General features: G+C 40.9%; 1 protein-coding gene across 1 annotated transcript in view; it reads left to right on the top strand.

The window, feature by feature from the left end:
* TMEM232 (transmembrane protein 232) overlaps positions 1 to 21651 on the top strand; it is a 143480-nt gene that overhangs the window by 29003 nt on the left and 92826 nt on the right. The window contains exons 2-5 of the mRNA XM_019517248.1: positions 850 to 988; positions 8351 to 8462; positions 15316 to 15421; positions 19645 to 19802. Of these exons, the coding sequence (XP_019372793.1) occupies positions 870 to 988; positions 8351 to 8462; positions 15316 to 15421; positions 19645 to 19802 (495 nt within the window). The 5' untranslated portion in view covers positions 850 to 869. The remainder of the gene's footprint in view (positions 1 to 849; positions 989 to 8350; positions 8463 to 15315; positions 15422 to 19644; positions 19803 to 21651) is intronic.

The raw sequence follows: 21651 nt of genomic DNA, 5'->3' as shown, positions 1-21651 counted from the left end.
TTTTTTTTTTTTTTTTTTTAAAGAACCAGGATGCTGGGACTTGGTGGGGCAGCCAATGACAGGGCTGGGAGAGTGGGCGGGGGATGGGGCCTGTTTGATTTGGAGATTCAGCCAATTTGGCGGTGGTCGAATCTCCGAATCAGATTCAACTGAATCAATTCGGGACAGTGACTCACCAAATCACCAAACTGAATCGCTGTTCCCCGAAATTGTCCGAATCCAAAGCGAATACTAGCCACTTTGCACAGGTCTATCATTTACTGTGCAGTAACCAACATTACTGCACAATATGGGCACGCATCTACACGTGCACACCCATACTGCACAGTAAATATGATGACTTATGCTGACTCGCATATAAATTTGATACCTGCACTATGCAGGTATCAAATTTATGCCTGATTAGCTACTGCTCAGTAATACATGTGTAAACACCTTACTGCACAGTAACACTGTGTGTGTGGACTGACTTGGGACTAACTTTTGTCCCAAGTCAGACCACACACAGCAATAATGTGTTTTAATGCCTGCACATGTAGATGCTGGCCTATTCCCAGTTACTGCACAGTAATTTACTGCACAGTAAATTTAAGATGCCATAAATGCATGTGTAGACACACTCACAGTGAAGTAAATTTGGGCAAATTGCTTCAGCTATGCTTTGTAAATTGACAATTCATTGTAGCTCTTATGAAATATAATGTTCAGCTTTTGTAAGAAGCAACATAGTAGCATATATGCATTTGCAAATATGGATTATGTAGGACAGTTTTCATCAGTGGAGATGCATTTAGAAATCACAGTTCAGTGGTTTGTAATATATTCTGTATTTGTTTGGTTTAATTTTAGATTTATTATAGCATGTGAAGATGCCACTTATTAAAGTGCCAGTGGGACAAAATTTTGGAATACAGGCCAGTACACAACAGGATGAACTACTAAAGAGATTTTTGAAAAAAACATTGCTGAGTTGCAATGCAAAATCTAAGTAAGTGCAATTTAAATTGACTAAAAGATCACTCTGTAACTTACTCTACTGTATGTAACATAAGTTTGTAAGTTTCACTTTCTCTATGATTAACTTCCTGTAGAGAGTTCCTGAGTTAAGTAATACATTGCTATCTGCATAGTCACTCAACTCTGGAAGTCAGTATGACTTTAAAAATATGTAAATCACATTCATTAATAGCAGCACAGTGTTGGCAACCTTTGAGCAGTGGCAGGCTGAATTAAAGCAGTTGGTCTTATGCAAGCTGCCATCTGTAACCCAGTCCCCACCACTGCATACCATCCCATGCCCTAGATTTTCCACTACCATGGAATACTACCAACTCACTTCTGACCCGCTCATAGCTGATGTGCTTCCTCTGCTACCGAAAGTCACCTAATCACCCAGATACCAAACTGCCACCGCTGTCTCTTCTCCATGGGGTGGTTGCATTCCCTTTGTGGGCCAGATCCGGCCTGTGGGCTGTAGGTTACTGACCCCTACTACACAGACATTTCAGGGAAGCTTCTCTCAGCCACCTCTTCCTCTCCTAAGTGTGTGGAGATTTTTTTGAATGATTGATTATAAGATCTAGAACTGACATACTGAATGCAATATTAGCTCCTAATTTTCACATAACTTAGTACACTTTATCATTTAGTTGAAGACACAAAGTCTGATTTTCATGAGTATGTTTGCAGTGCAAATGGCTGACTTCTACAAGAAACACTTCCATTAGACTGTTGTGTAGGGACCAGAGACCCAGCAAAGATCAATCACTGAAGCTCAACTGAAATTTGGTCTCAAGGATGCAGTTTGGTAACTTGAAGTGGCTTGAAATCATTTAAAACCAGATCCTTAGCTAATGCAAATGAGCATAGCTACTTTCCAAATTCTCCAGGGTCTTACTAGACTCAGAAAATAGTAGGCCTGCAATCCCTATAGGCTCTTGTTTAAGACACTTTTTTTTTTCCTTCTGCTGGAAACAGTCTTAGCACAATACATAACATTTTGAAAAATACTGAGCTTGATCAAACAACCAGATTATTCTTTTCCATCTCGATTTGTATTATTTGATTCACAGTTTTTTTTTTTTTGCAATGAAATTGAGTTTTCAGAAGTGTAGGGTCTCAGATGAAATATGTACATTGAGTTTACAGCCTAAAAGTAAACCATTTAAATGGAATATGATCATAAGAGGTCTACAATAAAATACACAATTAAACTAGCAGATATATTCACTGATTTCCCCTTGAAAATCTTTTATTTCTGTCAGATTAATTGGTCTGCTGTTTGTTCTTTTGGTCAACACATGCAAAATTTATGAGGTACTGAATGATTTGACAGTGACTCAAACCTTTACAGAAATTTCTTGCTTGTCTTATAAAACTGATTCTTGGAAAAAGTAAAAACTGTACAGTGATTGCAAGGATCTCCTTAGTGATACAGGATCAAAAATGAAAAAAAATCATAACTTTTTTGCCTGGGAACATACTGACCAGGTGGAGGCTACCTTCTTTTGCCTATTTACTGCCAGTTTGACAACTCATTCTGTCCATTAACTCAGAAATGGAATAAGCAATATTCCTTCAGAGAAGTGCAGTATTGGTGGTACACTAGTATCAAATTTTACTTTTTATCTGGATCTGTGTGCAAAGTATGGACAGATCCTCTCAGGAAAAGTACAATATTTACTTGAGTACAAGATGAGGTTTTTTCTCCCAATCAGCACGGGGAAGGGAAAACCCTCATCTTATATTCACATACAAGGAAACCTCATTCTATACAGTGGGCACATCTACATGAGATGCTTAATACATAGTAGCCTAATAACACTGTGCAGTTGCATGCCACGCAAAAACCGTGCTAATACACTACTATACCGTAATATTAAGCTACTGCCCCATCCTTCATTCAATTTGTCCTTGTATAGGGTTGGCCTCCTAAGCCTTTCCCTTTTTCTTTTCTAAAAGAACACCATCAGTTCCTGTTGAATCCTACATGCACTGATCCACAATGGAGGGAACATCATACCTACATACAGTGTGACTGGGAGTACCACTGCCTTAACTACATTTACCTATCCTGCTACTGACAGCTTGTGAACATACCAGCTCCTCAGTTTTTGTTTCAGCTTCCCTTTCATTTTCTCCCAAGCCACTTCACCTGTCGTTGTGCATTCACCTCTACTCCCAATATCTTGATTTGGTCTGCTGTGACTTGTAACCCCACTTCTCCTATTCCTTCCATCTTCCCCACTGCTAGGTACTTGCTTTTTTGTATGTTTAGTACAAAGCTTTCCCACTCAAGCAGTAGTAGACTATAATGGGTTATTAAAAGGGGATAAACACACAACCCTAAATGGAACCTTATATATTAAGTATTGTCTAAAACAGTCCCTCTCAGACACTGCCAAATAAACACAAGGGAGCTACTACAGAGAACAGAGGGAGATACACCAAGGGCTGCTGTCTAGGGACTCTACTGTCTATACCAGATCAAGTGACAAGTGCTAGGTAAGGAGGCCTGTACTGGAGTTTGCTCTTTCTCTGTCTCTTCCATTGAAGTCACTGCTACTAGGAATTACTGGGCCAGGGATAATTACTACTCTACCACTGCTGCCAGGGGTCACATCTGCTCTACCACTAAGGATCCACTGTTCCTTGTCACAGATTTGTCACTCAGGATCACTGCTCCTCTTCAGGTTCCTTATGCAACCCCAACTCTTTTAAACCCTGACCTGACCAATAGGAGGCTCAGAAGTTTCAGCGCTTTTAGAAGTTGTGGGTAAGAGGTTTCCATATGAGCCCACTATAGAGAATTCTGCACAAAAAGCCCTTTCCCTTTGAAGAATTGATGGCCAACTGCAATGCCATCCTGTCAGGAATCTCTCCTGTTCTTCATGCACACTGTTTCCACTGTGGAATGGAGGACCACTTCACTGCAGACCTGTGCACAGATCACAGTGAGTGCAGACCTCATGAGCAGTCACTCACACATTAAGGCATAGGTAATGCGTAAGCACTGCCAGTGGGGTGGCACAACTCCGTGCTGCCACTGCAAGTGAGGGGATGCAACTCCGTACCTCCACCGCCACTTGGTTTCAGCCAGACAGCAGCCCTGCACCTGTGTCCCACCATCAGTGCAGAAATCTGGGGGGAAACAAGCCCCTTCATGCCCCCCTCAATGCATCACCAATGTATTAAGCGTTAATCGTTAATGTTATTTCTTGTCTGCACAGCTCTGGCTTGCCATTAGGGCTAGGGACAGAAGTTACACATAAACTGGTTTAAGTGATCAGAAATTGGTTTAAACCTGTAACAGAACAGAAGTTCAGTGCACTTAAGCCACTTTCAAAATGGCTAAAACTGGTCTAAGATAAACCTGGATGGATGTAGTATCAGATTAAACTCATTTAGATCAAACCTGTTTATAGAACCGGTCCCAGATCCCTTCCCAGTTCAAATTAACTTACTTGGTCCCAGGATGCTTTGTAGCCCTAGGCTGTGCTGTCTGCTTCAGCAGAGCAGGGTCTTCCCCACTCCTCTGCTCCCTAGTCAGAGCACTAGCACTCCTTTGACTGGTTGAGAGGGTGGAGGGGGGAAACCCTGCAGGAGGAGGGAGGGTAGGGGAGGAGAGAGGTCTTGGTTCCACTCTCAGGATCCTGGACCCAGGAGCAGGTCTGGGGTTCCCCAGCCACCCCCCCACCCACCTCAGTCTCTGGCTGGCTGACAGAGCTGGGGATGGCAGGGGAAGCCTGCACTTGGGCTTGGTTCCACCCCCCAAAGCTGAAACCCAGGACTGTAGCTGGAATTCCTCAGTCACACCCTGCTTCTCAGTTTGTGGCCGAGCTGGGAGATGGTATGGAAAGCCTGCATTGGGACTTGGCTCTGATCTCCAGACCACTGAGTTGGGGAAGGGGCATAATATTAGTAACTGCTGCACTGCAGCCAAACTACCACTGTCAATGCTTGCAAGGCAGCCACTGACGCTGTCCCATGCTGTGCCATCGCCCAAGGTGTGGATGTGCCAAGTTGTGCTTCTGAGCATTATAATCTTCCAGGTGGCCTGCACACAGATTAAATCATACAAATCATTAGTAATATTTTGAAACTGACAGGTTTTGCTTCTGAGCTGCATACTGTTTTTTACTATGGTAGTGCTCTGTCACTAGATTCTAATGTCTATATTTATAAAACCTTCCTTTTTGCAACAGTCAGGTATTGGTTAAACATAGCTACATTACTTTGTCATTAAATATTCATTAAAATGAGCTGTGGCAGACTGCAAGAAGCATCTAATTAAGGAGTTCTGTTTCTATACGTAAGGCTACAAATGGGCATTCTCCTTTCTTTTCAATAATGCATCATAGGCTGCAGTTAGTATCTGTAAAATAATTGATAAGGCAAAAGTTATTTGAAAATACATTCTAGAAATAGGAAAGTAGATTAGAGAAGATGATTTTGCTGTGGGACCTTCCTCTGACTTTGGGAAAAGTATAGCATCCTTTGATTTCATTTTTCCACAGCCTGAGGAAAGCTACAAAGCCATATCTAATTTTACAGTATTTTCCATGTCTGATATGTATTCTGTACCACAGAATCAGATGGAAAAAACATTTTTGCTGTTATTCACCTCCCAGCTAATACAAAATTGTAATGAAGGCTTGATCCAATGAAAAGACTCAATGGGCTTTAGATCAGGCTTGTATTTCTTATTTTCTTGCCAATGCACTGGTTCAGCCTCAGGGTACCAACAGACATAGTAACTGTACTGATATCAAATGATAGCTATGTAAGCTGTTAAGTTGTTACTGTTACATTCACATTCTCATATAGTGATTTAAGTGTAGCAAAACTGTTGCAACTTAGAATCTCTGGCTGCTTGTACACATGACAGGGGTTTAGTCCCCTAAATTGAAATGGTGGGTTTTTAATTGCAATGATTAAAAAGCCACCATTACAATTTAGGAGTTTTTGTTACCATTACAGTGAAGGGCCTGATCCTTTGTTTCCCCCCCTGTGGAGCCTTCCCACCTCTCCAGCAGCTGGGGGGTGAGCTGCCAGTAGGCTGAGCAACCCCTGAGCTGTGGGAGACCTCAGTCCCCCCTCCACAGCAGCTTTCCCTTATGGCAGTGGCTTCTCCTGGGGCTGTTCAGGCATGGTGTTAGCTGTGCAAGTGCTGCCCCAGCTCACAGGAAGCACCTACTGGATCCAATTCTTCCCCAAGTCCATGCAGGGACCAGTGCCTGGTGGGCTTCCAGCATGCAGGCTCAGGGAAAAGTTGGATCTGGCGGGTGCTGCCTGTGAGCTGGGGCAGCACCCAGCCCAACCCAGCTGTTCCCTGACCCAAAGCTGGGGCAGCATCTGCCCAGTAGCAGTCCTTCTGGGTGGCCCCAGGGGGTGCCACCACAGTGGAAGGAAGGACTAGGGCCCTCCACAGCTCAGAGGCCGTTCAGCCCACCGGCAGCTCACCCCCCAGCCATGGAAGACATGGGCAGGTTTCATAGGGAAAAAAAAAAGATCAGGCCCCTCACTGCTTCTGCCTTCAATCTACGGTGAGGAATGAGGGGGGAGCAAGCTGTCAAAGGCTGCAACATTACAAATAGCTACATTGCAAACTAAACAACATGCAGATGTGGTTTAGTTTGCAATGTAGCAAACTAAACCATCATTTAAATCATAAAAAACCCTTGCACGTGTACAGCGTGATGCAATTAAACTGCAAAACTGGCCAATATTTGTCATGTGTACAAGTGCCCATAAGAATAAAACTTTACCAGTTTCCTTCAGTGTTAAACTTTAATAACTGATTTAGCCAACTTGTATTACTATTGGAGCACGCAGATGTAACAGCTACAGGGTAACAGCAGATACATGCTCCAATGTACATTGGTTAAAAATGTAGCTATTTTTAACCAATAGCAGTGCCCCCTACCCATTTAAAGCAGCTAAAAGGGTATGTTTGTCCATAGCCTTAGATTATTAGTTTCCAAGGGTGTGTCTACACTACAGCTCAAGGTATGGTTGTAACCATTCCAGTCTATCAAATCTGAGAACCAATAGCAGTGAAGTTGTGGTGGCACATACTCCAGTCTGGGCTAACTAACTGTGTGTATACCCAGAATCAGCCTACTCTGAATCTCATGCTGCTCAGTCTTCATTGTTATAGGTACCTCAGCTAGCTAGCTCAGATTTACCTACATGTGTACTGCAATTACACCTAGTTGTAGTGCACACATACTTTAAATTATAAATAGACTCATACACCAGTGACCACCAGTAATAAGAAAACTGGGGAATCAGATAAGCTCTATTGATCAAGCATTCCTTGTGAGACAAGGGTTGGGGGACAAGGTGGACTTACCATTACTGCATTCTCTGTACTTAGGATGTGGCTGGGACCAGCCTGGGATCTGCTGTAAGTTACTACAGCATGAAGCATACACATGCTTCTTTCTGGAAGATTTAAATTTTAATTATTGCCTCATATACATTTCACCTCCTGCCACTGACTGATTAATTACTGCCTGCCTTAATTTATTGATGTTAGTCTTAATTCACCACTTTGCTTGATTGCTAATGTCAAGTCCCTGTTTCTGAGCATACCTACTGATGATTATGAAGACCCACTGTACCATGTACAAGCTCAGCCTAAATTGTGTGGTATACTGGTGCAGCAGACTGGAGCTTGTATGGCAAATCTCCCTTAAATTAAAAATGTAGGCTTTAATTGAATTAAACACAAAAAGAGTACTGCAACCAATACAGTCTTTCTTGTGTCATTTAATCAGAGATTAAATGGTAGTTTCTTTTGCTGTCCCTATACTTAAAATATTTAGTGTGATGCAGAATTTTGTATTGACAAAGCTGTCAAGGAAGGAAGCCTGCAGTTGTGGCAGCTTGGCACAGGACAGCCGCAGTTTTGGAACTTTGCAAAGCATAAAAGCGCAGTCTGAGGACATGTCTACACAACTGGGATTGCAATTTACTGTACACATACACAAACTAGCTTTAACAAATCAGGCAGTTTAGCTATTAGTAGCAGGACAGAGCTCAGTACAGGCTAATTTACCCAGGTTCTTGGAGAGCTGTTTGAGTGTGCACTGATCTGTGCTGCCATATCCAGGTTTCTATGAGTGCCTGAGCTAGATACTTTATTAAGATTTGGGATATGTTTTCAGACCCAAGCTAGTTTTGGATTATCTCGGGGAGCAATAACATACCTAACTTTGACTTAATTTTTAAAATTTACTTTATAAAAGGAAGTGAAAAAATTCTTTTTTGGAAACTTTTTCACTCAGTATTTTGAACTTCAGGAAGAGAAAATGAAACTACAATAATTGTTTGGATATTTCTTTAGATATCCTTTAGAAGTCACAGAAGAGTTTGTTCAGAAGTTCAATCGTGCAAAAAGTCCAAAGGATAAAGAATCTTTACTAGAAACAGCCAAAAAAATGCTAGCCAGATGTAAGGTCAGTATACAAAATAACACTCTGTAATGTGTATATACTATATACATAGTATTCTAAATCATTAATTCCTTTTGTCATTTTTCATTTCCATCAATATATCTCTTATCATAAACCAAAGGTAGCAAAAATGTTTAAAGCTTTCATTTTTTAAAAAAGATTGAGAATATAAAGTTTACAATGAAAAGAAAACTGCAAAGTTAGGCACATAGCAGTTAAAGTATGTGAACAGTTCCGCTGATGTTTTATTACTTTTTTTCTTTTCTTTTTGAACAAATATGGTGGTTGTGTACTGGGAAAAAATCTTTTTCTACCAGACATTCTTCATTCAAAGCTCCCTATTTCAAAGGCTATCCAAGCACATTATTTACTAGTGTCCTCATTCAAGTCCAAGTTAAGTCAATGGCTAGACTCCTCTTTACTTGAATGCACCCAGTCTCCTCTATGAGACTGAAAAGGGGGTTTATTAGGGAGAAACAGTTATGGCTCCCTGATTTTGTGTTGGGCCCTAACAGTGTTGAACAACAGTTTTACTTCAGTGGAATTATGCCAGTTTTTACATTTCTGAAGATCTGGTCCTATAAATGGTGATTTTGGACTACTCCAACTGCTTTAGAAAGAAAATGAATAGTAAAATTCTCAACAGAAATTAGCATTACCAGAACTTCTCCTCTTAGAGAGAAAAGCCATTGAGTCCCTAAGATCCAGCAACCAAATACTAGTCAACTCACGGGCAGTAAGCAAGGAAGGACCTCCTCAATTGTCATGCCTGTATCAATGAAACTAACGGACAACTTTGATGCCAAGTACTATAAAGAACTTGGGGAGAACCTCATGCCAACATTTACCCTTGAACTCAAAAACATCATCAAATCCTTTCTGGGCCAGCTTCAGAAAAAAACTGTATACACTAATCTCCACCTCTCCCACCCCAGAGATATTTGACATGCTCCCAAAGATACGCAAACAAGGTAACTCTGGCAGACCTGTCATATCAAACTGTTAGCTTCCCTGAAGAACTACCAAGATTCATAGAAACTATCCTTAAACCACTTGTCACTCAAAGAACAAGTTTTTTGCAAGACATGATAGATTTTCTTGACAAGATCCAGAACACCAAGGCCAGGATTTGCAACCTTGGATATCACCAGCCTATACTCTAATATCCCAGACAAATAACATGCACCATAAAGGCACAGCTGCCTGCCTGAAATACCTGCAAGAGTATGAACTACAGTGAGATTTACAATTGCAACATATTGTACAAATCATCCGCCTCATTCTCACCCACAGTAACTTCACTTCCAGCAACCTCTGTTCCTCCTAACAATAGGCACAGCTCTGGGCACAAAGTTGGCTCCCCTAATATGTCAATCTTTTCATGAGCCGTTTTTAAGAAAAAAAAATGGAAAACTGCACCATCAAACATGCATAATACCCATGCTATGTAGATGATATTATCATCACTTGGACTCACTGATTTCTTTCAGAGCTTCAGCAACTACCACCCCTGGATCAAATTCTCTCTAAAATACTCCTGGACTATCATCAGCTTTCTAGATATAACAATACATATCCAGAATGGCACACTGCAAACCACTATGTACAAAAAACCCACACTTACATCTACAAAATCAACAGACATCCCAAACTCACCAAGAAAGCTTCACTATATAGCCAGGTCCTCAGATACCGTTACATCTGCTCTGAAAAGAACATTTGTGACACCCACTTCACCAACTGAAAAACTGGCTTTACTTAGAAAGGATATTTCAGCAGATGAATAGACTGCATCTTGGAAAAAACACCCAAATAACCCTCACTAACTTCCTACAATGCAGAAAGAGAACCTCCACTGACCACACACCTCTGCTTGTCATGTATGTCCTATACTGAAACTTAGTTACAGCTTATACTCAGAAAGACTTTGATGGAAATATTCCCAACCCCTTTCCTCCCGACTTTCAAATAATCTCCAAACCTTGCTCAACTGATCAGCAGAAACTTCATTGCTCAGCTGATCAGCAGAAACTCAACAAACACAAACTAGTACATAATCCTGCCTGTAAACACATCTCCACAGCCACCCTAACCAATAGTCCTCATGACAAAACCATCAGAACCTACAAATCCTACACGTTTATCACAGAATAATATGGTATACTTCATCCAATGCACTAAATGCCTCACAGGAACTATGCACATGAAACTAAATAACCAATATGCTCCAAAATAAATAATCACGGAAAAAAGATAAAAGACAGAGACATCAGATCACTAGTAGGACAAAACTTCACAGAACAGTCAATTGATTTCTGACTTCATAATTCTTATACTCAAGGACAATCTACAAAAGACCTTCAGAAGAAGGGTCTGGGAAGAAAACTTTCATAGCTTTACTAGATGCTAATGACTTGGACTAAATGTAAGTGCTGGTTTCATGATTTATAAGACTCTAACTAGTGTGTCTTTTAGCCCTTCAATATTCCACAGGTAATAACTGTCTTTTTCTGTTCTGAATGGTCTTGTTCTTTTACATAATTAGATTATCTATTCAGCTAAGTTTCTGTTGCTTCAAAGTTAGTCCTGATAACTTCTCTTTGCTCCTAGTTTACAGATCTCTTCCACACTCTTAACTGTCTTTTTTCTTTTTCCCATGGGGCACTTGTGCCTGAAAGATTGTCTAACATCTCTCCCAACTATGTAGTTGGTCCTATAAAACATATCACCAAAATCTTGCTTCTTACTTAATGAGACATAGTGCTTCCACCATATATAGGTACCGGTGTTTCTGATTCTGTTAATCCCATTTAGGATGACTTTTTGTATATTAAGAGAGGAGCATCTTAGGGACAAGGTTATAGAATTATAGCAAAATAGGTCTGGAAAGGACGTCATGAGATTATCTAGTCCAACTCCATGCTCAAGGCAGGATCATCCCTATCTAAACCATCCTAGACAAGTGTACGTCTAACTTATTCTTGAAAATGCACAAATGATACTCTTGCACAACTACCAGGCACAATGCCCTCCCTCCCCACAAACACCAAGAACACTTTAACCTGCTACAAGTAAACCATGGGGATGAGGGCACTGTCAGTATTCTGCCACTGCAAGAACAGAAGTAGTTTATTAAAATACCCTTAAGAGATCCAAGGAAGAGGACCAAGTCCTCTGCTACCAAATGCAAAGACTCCCACAATCTATGCTGATCTGACCATGGGGTAAAATTCTTTTGATCCCAAATGTGGTGGATACTTTGACCTTGAGTGGAGGAGCAAGACCTTCTAACCAGGAACCTCCAGACTTTTTAGTGTGAGCAGGGACATTGGCACACCTCACTCAAAATATGCAGTGTTGGCTGCAGCCAAAACCCAGTTCTTCTGAGGAAGGTGAATCACCTCCCCCTTGTATCTTTAGCAATGAGGGTGAAAAGAAGACTTCCCATCTTTATATAGTAACCAGCAAATCCCAGAAACGTGTAAATTAAAAATGGGGAAAATCTAACACCCTCCATTCTGCACTACAACTTGGGGACTGCAAACAAATCCTAAACATGACACCCCCTAACTGGAGAACCAGAACTCCACTTTCTGTCATCCAGCCCCCTTCATAAATTTATTCCAAAGCTGGTTGTAGAGTTCCGCTTCCTTATGCTGCTGCTGGCCGTGATCCTTTCCAATTTTCACCTGTTCTGGGCTGCAGAGCTTTTTGTGATTTCTAAGCAATGCCTATGTCAGGGTGTCCCAGGCTTCCTATTGTTGATCTTCACAGCACACTCCAGGTATTACTATTCTTAGATCATCCCTATTCAATGTTTATCCAAGCTTTTCTTGAAAATCCCCAGTGGAGGAGATCTGACAGCTTCCTAGGCACTCTATTCCACTGCCTCGCTGTTCTCACAGTAAAGAAGTTTTTCCCAATGGCCATGCAAACCCACTTCATGGCACGTTCAGGTCGTTCTACAAGTCCTACTCTGCAGTGATAGAGAAAAGATGTTGACCCTTTTTGTCAGCTATTTGAAGACTGCTATCTTGTCCCCTTTAAATTGCTTTTTTCTGCAAGTTAAACACACCTATTTTATTCCACCATTTCTCACATGGCTTATCTTCCAAGCCTTTTCTAATTTTTGGCACCTTTCTTTGGACCCTGTGTGACTTATTTTTAAAAAGTTGAACCCAGAACTGCACACAATACCATAGGTGATGTATAGGGGAGCATGGGGAAGGCATGTGCCCCCCCCCCACAGGGCTGTCCCCAGTGCCACCACCGCCGCTGCCTATGGATGTGCGGCAGCTCTCTCCCCACCGCCAACACCGCTGGCAGCTTCTGCAGATGCCCCCCCAGACTCAGGAGGCACCAGTTGCCCATGTGCTATTGTCTAGCTGAGGCCTAACCAGTGCCAAATAAAGTGGCACTATCACCTCCCATGTCTTATACCTCACAGTCCGGCTGAAGCAGCCCACAACTCCATTCCACTTTTTACAGCTTCATCACATTGCAGACTTACGTTGAATCTATGATCCACCAACCCCCCTAGAGCAAGGCACCTCAAATTGTGGACATATAAATGAAACCGGAGAAAACATTGGGTATATACTCCTAAACAGTATGTGTACTTTTGGGACTTCTTTCCCCATGGAAATGTCCACATGGCTCGGATAGTGAACTCTTCGGGAACATGATACCACTAGCAGGCAAGAGGGGATTTAGAGGATTTGGGATTAGAACCACTGCCCTTTTTCTAATATGAGAGTCAAATAATGGGAAGGTTATCCTGCCAAGCTGCAAGCAGAAGATTTTTACTATATTTTTTTTCCTCACAGACTCTTTCATGTCTTAGGGTTTTTCTGTAGTTACCACGTAGTGCTAAATTTCTTCCCAAGGAAACTGAGAAAGTCTTCAAAAACAACAAGCCCTGTCAGCTCAATGTCACTCTTCAACCTGAATCTACCCTGCATTAATGCAACCACTGTTAAGCAGAAATGTGTTTTCAAATGATTTGTCTTTCTTATGGTACGCATCATATACTATTACTTTGGAGTCTGCCAGCTCCACTTCCATTTTTTAAAAGCAAAGCTAAGGGTTTTGTTGGAAGAAAGGACTGTGGTAGATGACAGGAGCAACAGGAAAGTGCAAGTTAAATTGGATAATTAATATCTATGCTCTCACATTTTCCTTATCACCAGTATTGTAATATAATATCAAGTTAATCAATACAGGGGCTGGCATTTAGTTCATCTGTTGCCTGAATGCCTTAGGTCTTGATCTTATGCTAGCTTAATGCTTGAAAAATTAAAACTCGAGAATTTATAGAGTAGTTTACTAGTTTGTAATTGAATAGACTTATTTTAAGTTTCTACAAGAGAACTTTCCACAATGTTGTGAAATGTTATTTAGCTGTAATACTGCTCTAATGTGGTTTTATATTTCATTTTGTTCTGTTCATTTAAATGTTTGCAACTGTTTTGAAAGGATAAAACAGTAAACACAGCATTTAGAGACCCCTAAATGATTCCTTGTGGACTTAGAAAGCCAAAAATAGATAGTGTGTAGAAACAGAGTGGTCATTCATATTGAAAAGACATAAAAAAGCAATATACTTGCCGTTTAATAAACCCTAAAGAGAAGGCTGTGGTGCTTATACAATCTCTGCAACTATCCAAATGAAAAATGTATACATTATGAAGCACACTGAGGGCCTTATTTGCAAATCATGCTTTTTATTTTGAGAGTTATCTTTTTTTCCCCTTCCGATGGATCTCTTTGGCAGCGAAGGTGCATTGACTAACAGTATTCAATAAAACCGCTTTCAGAATTGGCAACCTTGCTGAGGGAATTTTGTGATGTTTGGCTGATTTCACACTTGAGCATAGATACGCTTTTTGACCAAATTATTGCTGGATTTTTTTCAGTGCTGCAAGAATGCTTGATATTGCATCCAGTAATAAAGCAGCAGCCTCTTTCAGCATTGGGAACAGGAATTTAGAGTTGGAAAACTGCCTCAGCATACTACATTTACTGATGCTGTTAATTCTGTCAGCTTTGGTGTCCAAAAGACGTTGCCTTCCCATCCTGTGCTGACTATGCCAATGCAAAATTTGGGATGAGATGAGAAGGGTTTATTTTATTGTCCACTATGGAATTCTTAGTGCAAAAAGCCAGTTAATATTCCCAGTTGCAACCAGTTGCTGAAACAGAGATAGGAATATAAATGAAAGAATATCCAAATACAATGTGTTTCCATTGTACATACCAAAACCAAGTGTATGAAAAATGTTATGAAAATCAGAGGTAATATACCTTATGTGTTCCTTGTTTAATCACAAGTACTAAACAGATAATAGCCTACATTTTGGATGCAAAACCCTCCATAAATAGGGCACCCATTGGGCTGTAAAGAGTAGGAATTGCTAAAAGCTAAAGTTTCAGGGATGTGTATTCTCATGACAACATATTTTCACAGTCCCCAACAATTTTGATCCCTCTGAGCTTGTAATAAGGGTACTTTTCTATTAACTTAGCTGGAGCCACTACTGTGATTCAGAGATAGTAATTAATTGTTATTGTTGTAAGATATTAAAGATGGATAATAATGCTATAATTAGAGTTATGCAGCCCTACTTTTATCTAAGTTTTAACTCTAGGGATTAAGTGTTGCTACCTCATTAGGTCCTGCTATTGTGCTTTGCATCAGTAAACTCTTACTAATGTTGTTTTTAAAATATGCACTGTTATTTTAAATATTTTGGCTTAAGAAAAGTTTCACTGTATATTAAATAGACCAACCCCCCCCAACCAAAACAACCCCACTTTTGACTTTTCTTTTGACTGTCACTCTTTTTCTTTAAAACAGAGAAGATTAGGAATTAACATGTTAAGTTCTGGAAAACATGTGGATCTTATGAGAGGCTGGACTGAAGCACTTATATTGGTGCACTGCAGTGGTAAAATCCAAGAAGGTACAATGTGCTTAACTATATTTCTTTTAATTACTTCATGCTCTTTCTGACCCAGCTGCCAAAGCAAAATTTAATTACTCCCAGCTATAAAAACCTGAAAGAAAGCCAAGATGAAGTAGGCTTTATGTCTTACCTGCAGAAAGAAACTTTACAAAAATATACTAATATTGTCACTTTAGCATTTACACACAATGTTTCAGAGTCTTCTATTTTTATGCTTAATTTCCTAAATTGCAGAATCATTTTCATATAAGCACCGCTCATTTTTTATTTCCTTTCTCATGGTATTACCTTGTAACCTGTCTCTGAAATTGGTTATCAATTAAGAGTAATTTAAAAAGTCATTTAATGATCTCAAAGTGCTTCATATAACTTCTTTTATACTTTTTGTTCAACTATTCCCACTAATAAAACTGGAGAATATTAGCTTGGTTCTCCAGATATTTGAAATAAAAATGTTATCTCTACAGTTTTTCAAACTAAAAACATCATAATCACTGTAGCCCTTGTTTTGTAGAATGAAATAAAGAGTGATAGACAGCTATACTCATGGATACACTGATTTATTTTCACTATTTTACTGGCATATAGAATGTTAGCTAGAATAAGATTTATGTTAATAATGTCCTGGCAGATAAGTTAAATGAAATAGTTGTCATATGTACCTTAGGTTTTTTGGTTAGGTTGAAGAGAAAGCACAATAATAGAATGGCTAAAGAAAAGATCATTCAACCCTGCATATATGAAACAGAAATGATGGATGAGCGTATATGTAACAGCTATGATCTACAGTTCGCACAGCAGAGATGTAGGACAAAGCAAAGTCACTTCATTTCTATTTTATACTTTGTGCAGTCTTAGTATTTTGTATGGGGTCATTCCAAAGGTAAAATGGGACTTTACATAAGCCTGCCTGTAGAACAGGGGTGGGCAATTATTTCTGCTGGAGGGCCACTTAATGTGTTTTGGGGACCTGTTGAGGACCACATCCATCCCTATCGCTCTTTCTGTTACCTGCTCCTTCTCCTCTCCCTCTCTCTGTCTCTCCTCTCTCTCTCCCCCTCCTTCCATCCCTCCCTCCCCGCTCTCTCTCTCCAGAACTCGACTGGAGCTCTAGTTTATCAGGAGCCATGAAGCTCAACCATGGACTCAAATGGGGACTTCCACCGCAGCAGGAGCACAGTGGTGCCAGTTGTGGGTGCAGCCAGCAGGTTCCCAAACCCTGACATGGAACCTGCCAGCAGCATCATAGGTGATGATACCAGCCACCTGGTGCAGCAGCACCTCTTACCTGGGTCCATAGCTAATGCTACTGTCAGGCTTAGGGTTGGGGCTCTGGGCGGGAGCTTCCACTGTACTGGGAGGGTGGTGGCGTCACCTGTGGACACCACTGGTAGGTTCTGTGTTGGGACTTCTGAACCTGCCAGCGGTTCAGGTTGCTGCTGCCCATCTGCTGTGGCAGAAGCCCTGCTCAGGTCCACAGCTGATGTCCCCACATCAAGGGCTGATGCTGCTAGGTGGAACCAGTCCCACCTACCTGCCTGGCACCATGTAGCAGCTGGAGCTCCCAGCCACCCACACATCAGATCCAGTGAGCTGGCAGCTGTCCACCTGTGGGCCGGAACGAATCTGTTGGCAGGCTGGATGCAGCCCACAGGCCATATTTTGCCCACCCCTGCTCTAGAATGGTATTGTCTATCATGATCCTGGGATATTATGGGGGAATATTCTCTACATTTACCAAGTTACCAGATCATTATTGCAAGGTCTTCACTTCTAGTTCAGTTTTTCATGGCATTTTGAGCAACTGTTTGGACAAAATGAAAAAGGAAATCTGTAAAGGAAAAAGAAAATTCTACATCATGACTGTGAAAGCAATATCCAGGGTACTATACAAGTCTTTTTTGTTTCTATCAGCTGGGTATTCTTGGGGGTTTCTGCAATCAAGAGAAATACTCCTCAAGAGGAAAAGAAAAATCAAAACAGATTGGTGTGCAGAGAGTTTTGTGCTCCTCCTTGTTTAGTGATAGCAGGATGACTGCTACATTATTTCTCTCATAACTGGCAGGGTTTGATTAAAGACATTGAAATCTAAGGCACAGGACTGGAGAGTTAACTTTTTCCATGTTCGTTCAGGTCTAAAAATTCTGTATTTTATGATGACATTGCTGTCTTCAGTTACACACTTGCTTGCACCCCATTTACACCTTGATGTAAATTAAAGTTAAGTGAGGTAAGCCAATGATGCATATGTTTCTGTATGCTTTGAAAAAGATGACCTCTGCCAGAAACAGGAAGTTCGAGAAGGAAGTGTTAAATAAAATAGCTAATCTGGAAACCAAGGTTGATAGATGTAAAATTTAGGGAAGAGAAACAAAGGAAGGGATCTCAGCTGAAGAGAGGTTATTGTCACTAGAAATAACTGGTGACTTGGAATACAAGCTGGAGATGAAAACTATCAACGTTCTAGTACTGTGCATTCTACTTACAAACTTTCAGTCTGGTTTGATGATCTGAAACAGGTTTGTATAACTTTGAAGGTCTACCTTCAAAACACTTGTAGACAGGGGAAGGAGTGCTGTTGGAAAAATATGGAAACCTTTTTCCAGATGCATAACTAATTATTTTTGCACCCTAGACAGAAATGACAGAGAGCAGAGGGGAGGGGAGGAAGGGGTGCTGGAGGGATCAGGGAGATTGTGTCAAATGCCAGAAAATAGGGGGCAGGGGGCACTGAGCTGCTTCAGGCTCTCCACACACAGGCCTCTAAATAAGTGCTTAAGGCGGGTACCCTGCTTGGCCTGTTGCCTTTTTTTTCCTGTTAGGCCAACTGGCCAGCCTCTTTTAATTCAAATTATTCCTCAAACATACTAATTAAGATCAGTCTACCATCTGCAAGCAAATAAGTACTGAATTATTTAAAAAGTAATAATACAGTAGCTGCACCACTTAATAATAAATACGTACACTGGTCAACAGATAAATTACATGTCTGAATTGTTTTGTCTGTCTGTTTAGGCCATAATCGTGCAACACAATCTGTAAGCATACAGTCTTATGCCCTCAAGGAATACCTTGAGGCAGGGAACTGTTTCATCCACGTACAAGCCTCCATTTATCATTCAATAAATAACAGCAAAAGTATACCATTTTTACTGATTGCAAAGAGAAAAGGCTTTGACATAATGAAACAAAGATATATCTTCTTCAGTGTTTTGGAGAAGAGAAATACTTTTTTAAAAGTCCTGGGAGCTAGGAAGGAGCAAGGATGTATAGGTAATTATAAACTCTTTTGGCCAAGGACTGTTATTTATTAAATATTTGTATTGTTCTAGCAAAATGGGTTCTCACCCTAGCTGAGACCTTTGGGAACTACTGCATTATAAATAATAACAACACACCTATATATTTGGATGAGTGAAGGAGGCTGAAAAATTTATTAGGACTAAGATTGATTCTTTCATCATATAACATATGGATGATCAAAGTGGAGAAAGGGAGCGCTGAACTCAGAAGATTTGTGTGGGACTGTGATTTCACTCATCCGTGCAGGATTTGTGGTATTTTGTTTTTCATTCTACAGACTTTAGAGGTTGACTTAAATTGTGTTAAGTCAAGACTGAGGTATGACAGGAAAATTTGGAGAAATTTGCATAGTGATTGCTTGGCTAAATTTTGCCAATGGGATCTATAAATCTGTCACTTTAAAGACCACAAGATTCACACAAATCTTTAACCAAAATTGAGAAAAGTCATTATTTAATAACAGAAATAGTTAAAGACCAATTTAACAACCTTTTCAACCATAAAGAGCAATCCTGCCTTTTCAGCCATAATTTTGTATGGGCCATTTCATTGACAGCAAAAAAGATCAGCACATCTAGCAAAAATGGATACTGTACAAACTTTCTAAAAATATGTCATTCTTTCAAGAAATAACTTGCATTATTACACCTTTTCAGTACCCAGTTTAATATTATTCTTTCAGATTTAGAATTTTTCAGTAACTGATGAATACAGATTATTAGAGAGGTTTCAGTTGTTCTGGAGTACAAACTTAAAAAAACCATCAAGTAAACTTTGTTGTCTTATTTTTGTTCATAATTAAGCAAGTGCTTGATGCTTGTGGAAACTGTGAATGAATATAGTGTATGAGGTATAAATCACGGGTCTCTTAGCACTGAGCATGAATGAAATAATTCTCCATTTTGTTTCTGCTTTAGAGGCTTTGGATCTCCTTCTAGTTTCTTTAGACCAAGCTCCAATACATCTGGAACATATCCCTGTCTTACTTTCTATTGCTGAATCCGTTTTATTCCGTCTCTCTCTTGATGTGGCATGGGAACATTACTTATACTCAACGGAAGTCAAGTTCTCAAAGGTTACAGTACTTTTAAAAGTCTTTATTAAGATTTCTTGTTATAAATATGTATATTTTATATAATTGTATCCTAATTCTACTATACTGATGACATGAAATCTATTAAATAACTGGATTTGCGTAATTATAAATGAAAACAGAATGTGACCCAATTTGTCACATGACTTTAAAGTTTTAGTATTTTATAGTTTTGTTTGATGCAGGCTTGTGCTATAATTTGCTTTAATCTTAATTTTTCTCTATCTCTGAATACCAAATATCTCTGAGAAGTCACAAAAAGACATTAGGAAAATACAATTTAATCTTCCACAGAGTATTTAATGAGGCACTATAAAATGCATATGAAAGTCTCTACATTTTTGTCCATAATGCATAATGTTAACTTGGATTTCTTCATAATTTCAGTGACAGTCTTGCATAATGTGTGGCTCTCTTGCTAAATTATGTGAACTCTTTATTCTCCCATCTGGACTATCATTAACTGAGATACAATATGTCAAGTTATACAGTCTTAATTCAGCAGCAAGACAGTTATGAATTTAAGAAAAAGGATGATATTGAGGTAATGCAAATGGGAATGATCCAAATGAGGGCAATCTCTTCTCAAAGCTAAGCAAGTAAATCCAAACTGTGTAGCAGAAGACTCACTGGGCATGTCTACACAAGGTGCTTAACTGTGAAGTAGCATAGTTTAGTGTGAGGTAAGGGCATGTGTCTACGTGTGCGCAATTTTACTGCTCAGTTAAATTTCAATTCTACTCAATTAATTGTGAGTAATTTTGGTACCTGCATTTGCCTGCATACTGCCCTCGGTCCAGCACCACCCAACCCCCCAACTTGGGCTCAGGTCTGCTACTTGCCACGGCTCTATGCGGGCATAGAGCCAGAGCTGCCTGCAGGGGGGCCAAGACCACATTATGGCCCTGCTGGCTGTGGACACTGCCTGCCAGAGGGGGAGCACTGGCCACTGTAACTCCTGAGCAAGCCTTCTGCCCACCATACTTGCCACAGAGTCTACACCCACTGGGGAATGGCCAGAGGCTGGGATGCTGGCCACCTGTCTCCAAGCTCTATCCCCTAGTTGCTGCATCCCACAGCCCACTGCCCCAGGGTGGCACACAAAGGACATTGTACCTAGTTTTCACAGGGAAGAAGATTGTTTATTGTTGGTGGATGATGTGGATGGTGAAGGGGCTCTGTTGGGGTGGGGGTGGCTCTGGTTGATGTGAGGGGAATAAAAACTTGTTCTTCTGAGATGCATCTACAGTGAGCATGGTGCTAAGTTTGGGAAGAGGGGACAGTCTGTGGGTGGCAGTGCAGGTGGTCTGTAGTGGGATGTGCTGGAGGAGATGGTTAGCCACTGCCTCCTGCACCCTGGCCCCCATTGGTAGGTATGTGGCTCTCCTGGGGCTTTGGTGGGGGAGGCACTGCTGCTGCTGCACACTGCTGCCAGGCGTCCTCCACGTGCCATGCCTCCTTGGCCCAGACCTTGTGGAAGAGCTCCCTCTGGGGCTCATTAATGTTATGCAGCATGTAGGCTGTGATGATGACCTGAGGGAGGTTGTCTCTTTGCAATGATGACCCAAGGGAGGTGAACTCAAGGTGGGTAGTGAGGGTGCACTAGCAGACCTTGAGGTGCCTGAAGGTGCACTCCATCAGGGTGTGGATCTGGCCCAGGCAGTGATTAAAGTGGGCCTAGCAGGGGTCCAGCTGGCCAGTATAGGGCTGCATAATCCAGGGCAGGAGTTGGTAACCAGCATCCTCAGGGCTCGGTCCTGGAGCCCGCACTGTTCAACATCTGCATCAGTGACTTGGACAAGGGGGTAAAAAACACCCTGTTCAAATTTGC

This window comes from Gavialis gangeticus, unplaced genomic scaffold (assembly GCF_001723915.1).
Source record: "Gavialis gangeticus isolate Ggan-Ray unplaced genomic scaffold, GavGan_comp1, whole genome shotgun sequence".
NCBI lineage: Eukaryota > Metazoa > Chordata > Crocodylia > Gavialidae > Gavialis > Gavialis gangeticus.
The sequence above is the reverse complement of the archived record's forward strand: the minus strand, read 5'-3'. Positions and strand labels throughout refer to the sequence as shown.